Source organism: Ammodytes marinus, assembly GCF_949987685.1.
Source record: "Ammodytes marinus genome assembly, chromosome: 17".
Lineage (NCBI taxonomy): Eukaryota > Metazoa > Chordata > Actinopteri > Uranoscopiformes > Ammodytidae > Ammodytes > Ammodytes marinus.
In genome coordinates, this window is record NC_137221.1 from 10852140 (window position 1) to 10864729 (window position 12590).

Genomic DNA, 12590 nt, shown 5'->3' on the forward strand with positions numbered 1-12590 from the left:
TAAAAAATGACAAACCAGGACAGAAATCAATCAAAATTAAAGAAGCTGAAGCAAAGGTTAGTGATTGAGTTTGTGAGCCCATAGCAAGCAAGCTCCAAGCTTTGTTGGTGAGTTGCTGGATCAGGGTAAGAGAGATGTAACTGTCGCTCGGCTACAGTGGACAAGTATAAGAACATAGAGAAGAATAGGACTGAGCCATGCTCAAAGTGGACACACCTGCTTCAGGTGCTGCAACCATTGCAGCTTCAACTAGGCCTACAGGAGAATAAGAAAGCACAGGAATGTAACATGCTCTTGTTTTTTTTTTCATGAACAGGAAAACTCTTAGAATAGAAAAAAAGATGAAGATAGATTGGCAGTGCTTGTGTGTCTGTTTTCTCAGTGGGAGGTTAAGGCTGTAGAAAGGATGCTGTAAAAAGAAAGAAAAATATGAAACAGCCCGTTTTGTTTAAACCCTTAGACTCAGGATACTTACCATTTAATCAGATAATGTACTCATGGGAAACCTTTATTTATAATACAGAGGTTATGATACAACATTAGCAGATAAAAATGAGCTGTTGTCAAGCTTCTTGGCAAATAACTGTACTGTATGACAGGTGGCACAACTCCTGGGAGGAAGTGTTTAAGAAATGAAGATAAGAGTAGCCTCAGCATTTTCACACTGAATACATATTCTAATGACTTTTTGAACCGTGGTCTCAATTCCTGCAACTGACCAAGCAGCCCAACTATGGAGCGGCCATTTCTGTTATAATCTTTTATTGGGACAGAGCAACAAGAACTACAATACCTAAATAATTCAATAGGCCTATACAGCTTTATAACAACAGCTACTGTATGACATGTTGCTGACAATGACTATTGGTTAATAATTCACACTGAATTTAGCTGTCCTGTGTGAAAATCAAAAAACAATTAAGGTTTAGATCAGTTGAGAAGTTTTTGACTTTCTTTTACCATACAAACTTTAATTTGAAACTTGAGCCTTGTTAAAAGAAAACATGAAAACCTTTTTATTCAGTAAAACTACCACAACTTAAATTTTCCTAACATTCCCCTTTCAATTGTAAGTATGTTAACTTCCTGTGAGTAGGCCATTGGATATCTGTGTATATTTTTGTATTTCTATTGATAAGGGGATTCTGGTATACGTACGAAGCTCGCGGGGCCCAGCCTGCTCCCTCATGACGTCTTGTTGCCGTGACAGCAGCTCTCGCTCTTCCTGCATCTGAAGCCTCTCCTGCTCCAACTCCTGCAACCGGCTACTAGTCACCTGCAGGGAGCAACGACATTTAGTTACAGAGTGGCACAAAAAACTCAACTATAACTTTAAATGATAAAGCTGGTGATATTCTATGTTGACCTAATTGCAAAGCTTTACCAAAGGCTACACAGACATACAGTAGTTGATGATAGGATCAAGCTATTGTTGGTTTTGGACTTAATGATGATAACAAAAATATTATAAAGAATATTATATCCTTTACGTTTAAGTGCTATAGCCTGGATCAATAGCTTACATGATGATACAAGAATTTGAGGCTAAACATAATTAAAATTGAGATTTTCAGTTCAGATAATTCATAGAGTCATTATTGAACTGTGCCAAAAGAATCTGCCTTTAAACGTTGCAAAGTCATGTGCCATCTTGCAAAAAAGGGTAATTATTTTATCTCCTCTCTGCAGCTGGAATGCCTCACCTGCAGCTCTTGCTGGAGGCTCAGCTGGAGTTCTTCCTTCTGACGCAGCCGCTCATCCACCGCTGCCCGTTCGTCTGTGTAGCCATCAATTAGACCTGAATGTGGACAAAAGCAAGGGAGGCAAGGTTATGAACGGTACTGAAACATCAAGTCAGGATTTCCCTTCTAATGAAGTTTCTTTTGCATTATTCCTTATTCCTGCACAACAAAATAATTAAGAATTACTTTGAGAGCCAGTCAGACACAGACACACACACACACACACACTTGACAACGAGATAAAAAAAATCTGAGGTTACCGACAACACCACAGCTACCAAACACATACATACACGCAGAGACATGCATGCAAATGCAGAGTAGAGCACAACTAAGCACGTCTGACCCATTTTGCTTGACGTGAACTACAAGCAAGACTGAGCCATAAACACAATGAAATGCTCCATCGCTGTGTTACGGGTCAGCAGGCATGAAGAACCAGGATGGCATTCAGTTCATAGTTACCAGATGGAAGGTATGCAGACACCGACACACTGGTTACAAATTATTTACTCATTTATTGAAACTTTGGCTTAGAATGAGACCAGTTTAAAAGGTAAAGGTTTGTAGCCAATGTAGATTTGGTGAGCTCTGCTTGTCATTTAAAACGAGGCGTGCCGACAGTAAATGTCACCAGTGTTGTCAGGAGGTAACTATTATTTCAGACATCGGAGCAGGAACTACGGCTGTGTGTAAAGTTTGCAGAAGGAGGGATCCATCTATGATACACAGCTATCACATGCACATGATTAATAGCCAAACACTGTCCACTAACTACACAAAGCTCTCTTGGGGAAACTATAATCACATTTACTCTTTGACAATAACTCCACATTTAAATTGTCCAGCTTAGCCTTTTTCCTCTTGGTCGAAACACAACAAGAGCAAACTTTTCATCCAGTTTAGTGTTTTCACAAACATAACACGTTCTGTCAATCACGAAAGGATATTTTTTTCCCAGGTAAAGTCTGTCTCTAGGGTTCATTCAAAACCAGTTTGAAAGGGCCGCACCCTAAGATTTTACCTGCATGGATCATCCACACAATAGGAGTAGAATTATATCCGTTTAACTTATTTGGCATTTGCACAAGTCGATGTCCAAAAGACACAAGCTACACTCCCTATGGGCTAATGAAGAAATAGCATAATGAGACATGACCAGGTAGGAACAGCTGCTCTGTAACTCACTTACATGGATCAACATTTACTCTCTTAGAGCTGCAGCAATTAGTCAATTCATGGATTAGTAGACAAACAGCTACTATTTTGAAAACTGATTCATCGTTTCATTAAATTTGGTAGTAAAAAGGAATAGTAAAATAGTAAATAGTAATAGTAAAAATAGTAAATATTCTGAGGTTTCTTTCTAAAATGTGAGAATTCAGTTAACTGTTAAATAAATAAAGAATAGGCAAATTAATAAAGTTTTAGTAGCATCAGTTCTCTGTAAAGCAATTTTATTTACAGCTTGCCACAATCTTTCTTTGATAGCTTATGTTGCAAAACTATAAGGATTTTCTTGACAGAAAATATTTGCTGTTCTTCAGCACCTCTGTAGGATTACAGAAAACAAACATCATAATAGGATACTACTAAGTAGTTAAAAAAAAAAAAGATTAGGAAAATCTCTAAAACTCACCATTGTTCGGTATGGACACAAAGCCAGAGAGAGAAAAGACTGTTCTGTACATTTGCCAAATTGTTTGTGGGATCTAAATTCAGCCCAGTCGACTGGGTTAAGTGTATGAAGTGAGCGGACGTGGTTCTAACAGTTGACTCTCATGGACCAGCTGTCTCTGACATGAAGTTAGCTGCTGCTGCTGCTTCCCCCACCCTCCAGCCAAATCTCCCACAGCACTTAAAACTGATGTCAAAAACTGGCCAGTGAATTAAGGTTCACGATTTCACTTAGTTCTCCACAAATGCCTCCACCTTCAGATACAAACCTGCACACGCGCAATCATACGCTCAATCCCACATCAGAGGCAGGCTGGAAATTACAATTTGTGGATTTCTCACACCAGATGGCCTCACACTCCTTTACTCTCCCTTTCAGACAGCTGATCCCATCACTCCCTGTAACACCCCCTTCCCCCTAACACACGCAGACATGCATTTTCACTCCAGCACCTTATGCTCTCTGTTATCTGTGATCATTCTGACGTACAGAAACACATTGTGACACCATCAATTAGAGTCGGTAGAGAAATAAATGCGAGAAGATGGCTTTCAGAAGCTTGATGACACATATTTTTCATGTTCAAAAAGACAGAAGAACCCACCTTCAGCGCGGTGAAGCTCCAGAGCCAGCTGTTCGCGTGTGCGGCCCTCCTCGGTCAGCCTCTCCTGCAGCTCCTCCTGCTTCTGCAGCAGATCGTTGAACTCTTGGTTGTGGCGGAAGGATTCCCGCATCAGTTCAGTCTGGGTCATCCGAGCATGTTCAAGCTGACAGGGGGGAGAGGGAACAGATCACCAGAATTATCTCGCTCTTGGGTTTGAGACGTGAATGTATAACAGAAAGTAAAAAATTGTAGGTGCAGAGTTTAAGGGAATTGAAGGCTCCAGTTTGTTTTGCTTTAATTATTTCATTTTGAATTAATCATATATTTACAACTGCTCTAGTTATTGAAACTATTATTTTCTACATATAAAAGGTTTAGTGTATAATGGTGTCCATTTACACATTATTTTTGTTCCATGTTAAACATAATGTACACACAGTTACAATAACATTAGATATACTTAACATGAAAATATATATAATTTTTAATATCAAGATATTGATTTCAACCATTCAGAAAACCATTTGGAAAACAGATTTTGTCAACTTAATATGTGAGCTAGATTTTAGAATACCAATGATGATTCACCCCAAATTATTATTTATTATTATTTTCTCTATTTTTAATTTAATTATATTTGTATTGTCTTCACCATCTGACCACAGCAAATTCCTTGTATATGTAAAATTACCTGGCAATAAAATCAATTAAAATAATTTTTGTTTTTGAGACGGGCATCTGGCATTGCAAAAAAAGAAAATAATCCTTGTACAAAAGTCAATAACAAAATGAGGTTAAGCGCAAACGTAACTGAAAATGCAGTGAGATTATGATATTACATTTCTTTTTATGGCCTTCTGTGCATGTGACAGAAGGCATATTTTCCTTTTGGCACAGCTATGAAATCATCATAATGCAATAACCCGTCAGCACGCCGACATTCATCCCACAGACACTTTCCACAGATTTCCATATCTCCCTGAGCAAAGGTCTTGTTGTATCGTTATAGGAACCAGGAAGTGGTAATGGGACGCTGCCATATAATCTCACACGTACTGTTTCAGACAGAGCTGACGTGCTGCTACGTTGAATGACATGGACTTACATCACATCTGCATGTAGACCTGTTCTACATAAAAAACAAGGCTGAGAAAGTGTGTCTATAAAATATTAACCAACAGTACAGTTCGCTCCCTCCAATGCACAGAATCTCTACATATCAAAAAACGGTTGTGGTTGTAAACTTACTGTATAAGGAGGAGTGGGCAGGGAAATTCTGGAGACAACCTTAAGAAGGTGACCATTAGCCTTGTGAGCGACATGCGAGATTGTGGTGTGCACCACCACGGCATTTTTGTCGTTCAAGACGGTGCATAGTGGAAAAGGTCTGGGAAGGGGTACACGGGATTCCACCTCGTACACATCCTGGTCCTCTCCTTCCACCCACTTGCTGCCTTGCATAGTGGCGTTCCTGTATGTGCTATATGATTCCATGGCAAAGATCGGAGAACTTCCAACCTTTCTTTTTTTTTAATGCCAAAGCTTCTTTCCTGGCATCATCAAATTAGGTTTCTGTTTGACATGATTATCGGCTGAGCTGCGCCAATGCAAATGAGAATAAAGTCCAGTGGGAAAAGGAAAGAGTGAGCTATGTTGTGGATAGCTCCAAGCAACAGTGTCTATGTGTCTCCCATGCACACAAGAAGAGTAAACAAAAACGGCAAAGGGTGACTTTCACGTCATCTCAATTACATTCTGCCTGCTGGAGGTAGAACTAGCTCCAGGTAAATATTGTGTGAGAGGAACATTCAGGCAATCGGTGAGAGTTTTCTGGTCCAACCAAAAACTGTCATCTTGGGCAGCAGGTGGAAGTCTCATCTCTTTGCAGCAGCTTAAAAGGCATTCCTGGACATGACCACAGGAGGTGTGGAAACACAAAGGCCAGCATTTCTTCTCTTTGCGTCCTCTTTGAAGACCTCTGTCTGTTCTCCCTGACCTTCTTTCTTCAGAGTGAAACCATATCATGCCGCTGTGTCAAGCTCACACCCCCACGTCTGCTCCGGCTTGCTCTCCTCTCCCTCTCTGGTCTCTCTCTCCCTCTCCCCGGAGATTCATTAACAATACTATGCCGCCGTAGCAACCCCGACCTGCAGGGAAGCCTCCCAGGGGCCCCCCTTTAAATTGTTTAGTCCGAGTGGTAGCCAGCAGAGGGTGAAACGACAGCGTTCGTGTCTGAAGTCCGTTTCATTTTTTTACTTCCTTCTAGGATTCATGACATTCCCTTTCCACGCATGCCCCCTTCATCACACCATAATATTACTCACTGGAGCCGGATGTCTCTCCTGTCAGGCAAGGTTTACTTACCCCAGGCAGGCTACTGTCACTATCCTACACTCACTTTGCCTCTGTCTACCCACGTGCTTTAAAAATGGAGGAAAAAAAGATTAAATCTCATTCTTCTAGGACAGTTTTCACCTCTCAGGAAGAGAGGGCTTGTCTTCCACTTCCTACATTGATCGCACACAGCAGGATAATGTTCAGCAAAAGTGGGAGGGGAGCAGGTGTGGCTTAAATCATTAGAGCCAGTGGGCCAGGTAAGTTTGCAAATAGATCACAAATAACTCACAGACAACACATGCCCTTCCCACAAAAAGTTGTTGAACCGGATTCCCTCCCTATGTAACCACAGAAAGAAAGCAATTAAGTTGCTCTGACACTCCGCCTTTCCTTCCCACCTACTGTCTCTGTCATACTCACTGCACATGAACTATTTCTCACTGAGGCGTCTCACCGGCAGGTAAGAAGTGACTGAGCAAAACGTATTCTCCGGGCAAATAATTTACAGCAGTAGTTTAACAAAGACACTTAACATTCTTGACCGGCCTTGTTACATCAATCTCTGTTTACAACGATGCTTCACAGGCAAGACCTCGGTGATCCAGCACCGCTCACTGACAAGACTAATGTATAACAGATCAATAGCAGCAAGAAAACCATTGAACAAACCATTAGAAGCTCTGCTGATTACAAGTTTATTGTGCTGTTAATCGTGTGTACTTGGTGGAGACATAAACTATGAAAACATGTAATCTGTTTGTAAAAACTACAGTGGGTCTACTAACAATTATTTTATTCTTTAAGGATTTTATTTACTGGTTTTGGTTTATAAAATGTCAGAAAATAGCAAAGAAAGGCACAATTACCCCACTGTGGTACAAATCATTACTCAGATAATTTTCTATTATACAAGATAAATTAAGTTTAAAACAAAAACATGGAGAAAATGGTAGAGAGTGGGTGTATTGCAATCAAAATACTGAAACTGAAAAAAAAACACCCAAATAATTTATTACAAAACGTTCAACCAACATGCGCAGTTAAGTAGATGGATGCAGGAACAACAGTGATTCTGGGGCTGAAATGTATTTAAAGGTATTTTTAGATTGCCAAGATAAAAACCCATCCTAGCATGAGTAATGCCTGAATTGCAGCCAAAGGGAAGATGTGCTGCGCAGTCAGTTATAGTAATACACACATTGGCCTAGATAAACTGGCCCCCATCCCTGTGGGCTGACACTGGACACACAGCGGGAGCACTACTATGGACTACAACTCCAAGGGGGGGAGGGGGTGTGTTATGGAGGGTGGAGTTGAATTTTCAGAACAGACTATGTTAGGCTGATGGACCAGACAAAAGCTCAGTGTAAATACAGCTCGTATCTATAGGCAACCATTGGGAATGAGGCAGCTCTTTTGTGTGTGAATTCTAGACAGGCCAACATTGTTGTCAGCCGAATTCTGCAGTCTCATCCCCCATTATGCCTCCGTGAACAGGCGTAGAAACTCACAGTGGGGGTTAACTGTGTTGAGTGTGTGTATTTAAATGTTTTGACAAAGCCCAAATGTGTGACTAGAGCTTTCTTTTTATTGGTAACCTTAGGCACGCACACACAGAGGACTGTTCATGAAGGTTTTTTTCTGAAATCTCAACCTGCAAAGAGCCCATTTCACCTGAGAAAGGACTATAAACAAGAGATTGGTTTTATTGAATAGCATTGAGGTATTGAAAGTTGGCATCAAATGTTTGGTTAGATTCTCAGACTGGTGAAGTTGTTCTTTGATTATATTATCAAAACCTTTGTAAGTCTGGTACCTTTTCAACTTAATTTTAATTTAAATGAAATATGTATGTTTTTCTTTGTCAAGAAGAAGTTTAAAACAGTGAATTGGCATTAATAATTGATTGATTTCACTCTCTGCAAGAAAGGGAATAAACTTTTTTCCCCAAAACATTTACTACTGATGCATTTAACAGTAAGGAATAAATATATATATTTATGATACAAAGGTGTAAAGACATGTTTACGTTCTGTTAACTAAAGTAATTGTTTTGCTTTGATACAGAGACGTACCTTTGGCATTGTCACTAATGTAAACTATTGAAAGACATGCATTTACAAACTATTTATTGTTTTAATACCTTACAGTGAATCATGCCTAGCCACATAGCCATTTTGTTTCACTTTATTCTACTTGATTATATGTTATTTTTATTTAAAAAAAAAAAGTGTTCAGTTTGTACCTGGTTACTGGTGTCGGAGATGGTCATCAGCATTTTCTCCAGAGCAGTTTGAAGTCGGCTGCTGATGCCCCTCAGATATTCCTCGTTCTCCAGCTGTGCCCCCGCCCCAAGCAGCAGGCTTTCCATCATCTGCTGGGACACCTCCAGACCCTCGCCAGACTCCGTCTCCTGGGACCACAAACTCACATCGCCTGTGCTGAACTCGCTCTCTGTAGAGAGAAACATATCACACACATACCTTATTACACAGTCATTTATTTGTGACCAATAGGTCTATTACAGCTTCCATTAGAAGCGTGCAGATGTTCTGCATGCTCTGTCTTGAGTTAAATAAACCAAGATGCTACAAGAGAACAAATCAGCAAAGCCATGGACGATGCTGCTGGAACAGTAAATATTTAGCTAATCAAAACCATGTCAAGCTCCTATGACAAAATACATTGGTGTAATGCTTGGTGTAGTACAAGTACAACTGGATGCAATGCAGGGCTTAATACAAGCCCATAATATGGGTACAGGAGCATGCATAATCCAGTTCAAATGAGTACACTGGCACTGCCCTGACACAGTTGTGCCTTTAAGCTAGTTTAAATGACATAATCAGCCATTAGTTATTCAACTGTGTAACCACACTCAGACATCCTCAGAGGAATATCATAACAGCAGCAGCAAGCACTATAGGTCAAACTTTGCACTGCATTACATTCTTTATATTATTAATTAACAATATTGACATGCAGTCACACAGGTTGAGCAGAGGAGGTTTAAAATCATAGAGGCAAATCAAGTTGTTATGCTGACAACAGTATGGTTATTGGGTGTTGTTCTTGAGTTTTATTCAGTCTAACCATCGCAATTTGTAAATTGTGTTTTTATGGACAAATATAATTAGTTACTGTACATACAACCACCGATATTATGGAAGAAATTATTTGAGGTAAAAAACCCTCAAACATTATAAACAAAATGTACCAAGCGCAATACACCTACAGTCCTGTAGTATCTCTATTAGTAGTACAGTTCTGTGGCATGAAGTGAAAGAGAACACTACAATCACACCACCATATTTGGTTGTTTTGTGTGTTTGACCAAGGTATCTATGCTGAACGTCATTTGAAAGTTATTTACATAAAATATGATTAGATAAAGCGCAGTGTTCCCTTCACATTCAAATTATCAAACAGGAATGAAACTTAAAGAGCACCAACCATAATTTGAATGCTGCATGCACGTGATTAAACCAGCAGTTACCATCGACCAAGTATCAAAAAGTTACTTCAATTTATGAGAAAAGAGTAAATGGGTGAGAAGTTATTGTAACTGGGCAACACTTGTTCTCCCTAATATTGAATTGATATCTATTTATAGATTTCATACTGTAAAGTCTGTAGCAGAAAGCAGTTTAAGTTAAAGGTGCTAAGTATAAAGATTTGCGTGTTTACATGAGACTTTGTTATCTTAAGCTCCCGCGGAGTCACAACCCTTAGTTACACTGAACCATTCAAAGGACTGTTAAAGCTGACAACTGGACAACAGGACAAACTCTTCATGCTGTTATTTGCATCTGATGAAGAAGAATTAGTGTGTGACAACCGTATGGGAGCAAACATATTGTTGACTAACTGATGGTGAAGAAGAGAGGAGGATCCCCTCTTTGTTGCAGGGCACAGAAATATTTTTAAAGTTCTCTCTAATGCTTTGTATAGTGAGCATAAACATGGTTACACTGTACATTTTCTGATGCCTTCCCTGTTGCTTGCTTGCTAAACTTCAAAAATCTCACCTCCAGCTATCTACCAATATCTGAATCAACATATTGAGGTGGGTGGACTGTTGAACCTGTTGCCCAAACACAGACACCAGCATTTACACTGAACTAATCCTTAGACCTGATGCTACTTGCCTGCAGCATAAGGTCTGACGGGCTCCGTGTCAACCCTCTGCCCGGTGGAGGGGGGCGCGGTCTCCTGCTGCCCATCACTGGAGGCGGCACACAGACTCTGCATGTGGAGGCTTATCGTTTCCTCCGCCGCTGCTGTAGTCTTCAGGACGTCGACTAGCACCTGAGTAAGTTTCTCGTTGGCTTTTCGCAAGACATTTCTGAAAGAAGCAAAAACAGAATATGTCAAAAGAAACGGTATGAAGAAGCTTCTTACCCTGAGCGTTTGTACTGCTATGCAAAAAGATAATGACGGATGGCGAAAAAGAAAGGCTATTACCTAAAAGGCTAAAAACGTTATTACCATAAAACCAAACATTTATTGGAAATAATATTTGAGTCTCTCTCTGATTTATATAGTTCAACACAAACAGAAAGGTTATCATGAAGGAAGAACGCTATACAATGCTTATATGATTTGTTAGGGAACAGTGTGACTTAAGCTTTTGTTATGATACCTTTCAGAGCTCCCTCCATCTTCACGCAATGTCAATTTGCCTCCAGTTTCCGACCCACCCGGATCTTCCTCTTCCTGAACTTCTTCTTGACTGTCATGTCTCTTCTTCAAGGCCTGGACGGGCAGGAGAGAAAACACAGACAGCAGCCCAGTCATTGCAAAGTTGTAGTTGGATAAACAGACTCCTGAAAACTCTGGACAGCAAACGACAGAGTGACAGCATGTGTGACCATGACCATTAGGGAAAGTGAATTCAAATAAGGCGCAGCGAGGCTCACATAGACACACTGCCCTTTTTTTTAACGAGCACATAGACGCACACACAAACACAAAGACGCACTACTGAATCCCTTGGAGCCGAGAGAAACACTGCTATCTTTGTGCTGCTATAGCAACAGGTGCACCTGAGGCAAAGAGACTGGCAGAGGCGAAAGCTCCACCTGCTGGGAGAACAGAGCAAATGCAGCTCTGCTTCTCAAGTAGCTTCACTCCCAGACACTGCACTGTGCAGGAAGAGTAAATGAGTGAGCCTGAAACTGAACTTCAGTCAACGGAACACTTTACACAGAGAGTGTATGTTCTGAATGACGCTGGTTTACAATTTACAGTTAAAGAATGTATTTATTTTTCAGACAGAAATGTTCAGATTTACAATAATTTTTTAATCCACTTTTTGTGGTAATATAGCATTGGATTTTCATTATAATAAAATATGTTTCTTGTGCTTATTCCATCACAATTTACATACGTAATATGCTAATTCTTTATATTTCCTTTTATATGTTTGAACAGATTTAAAGTTACAGAACAAAGTAAATTGGAATTAAGCATTAGCATATTGACATTTTTACAATAAAAAAGAGAAGATTCGCTAAAGAAAATAATTTATTGCTTTAAACTGATGTTCTAAAAACACCACCTCTTAAAAATAATTAATGTTTCATAACTTGTTTTGTAAACTTGAGAACCTAAACTGTCAGAAGTTACAAGCTAAAACAGCTTCATCCATATCTTTTTGGGTCTAGAAAAAGTTTGAATTTTGTCAAAAATATAAGCTATAAGTTTTAATGAAACATCCATGTTGCTTTCTATGTTAGGTTTATCAACCTTCCCTGTTTATGTTCTATGAATCAACTCTGCAATGTTCACCTTGGTATCTGCTGGTTCTAGTTTTTACCAAAATGAGACCATTCAGGGACATTTAGGAGGAAATCACATAATGAATGTAAAAGTCAAATGAGTGTTGCCAATAAAGTACTGAGGCATCATTAAAACTCATCTGAGCCAATTACCGAAGTTTAGGAACTTTTCTTTTCTTACTGAAGCACTTCCAAGAGCGGAGCAACCCCTCTCACAAAATAAACTGAACCTGACAGCCGCTGCTATCATACAGTTAAAGCCTAATCATGCAATAAATGGTTAGTGAAAGCCTAGCAGGCCCTGGGATTAGCTCTTCAAGACACGAGGAATGATTTAAAATAATAATCCCAACTCAACCTGAGGAAACCAGAGCACGCAGTATATGAGGAAGCGTGCACGATTGAGAATCAACATTTTTATATTCTGACAGTCTATACAGTATGAACAT

At 39.7% G+C, this 12590-nt stretch overlaps 1 protein-coding gene across 3 annotated transcripts in view; it reads right to left on the minus strand.

Moving 5' to 3' along the window:
- Positions 1 to 12590, minus strand: part of akap9 (A kinase (PRKA) anchor protein 9) — a 65565-nt gene that overhangs the window by 22596 nt on the left and 30379 nt on the right. For 2 of the 3 annotated variants that reach the window (XM_080046074.1, XM_080046072.1), the window contains exons 19-25: positions 11004 to 11116; positions 10510 to 10706; positions 8607 to 8815; positions 4025 to 4187; positions 1704 to 1798; positions 1159 to 1276; positions 217 to 255 (exon numbers count right to left, since the gene is read on the minus strand). In XM_080046074.1, coding sequence (XP_079902200.1) covers positions 217 to 255; positions 1159 to 1276; positions 1704 to 1798; positions 4025 to 4187; positions 8607 to 8815; positions 10510 to 10706; positions 11004 to 11116 — 934 coding nt within the window. The remainder of the gene's footprint in view (positions 1 to 216; positions 256 to 1158; positions 1277 to 1703; positions 1799 to 4024; positions 4188 to 8606; positions 8816 to 10509; positions 10707 to 11003; positions 11117 to 12590) is intronic. The other variant, XM_080046073.1, reaches the window with a different exon arrangement.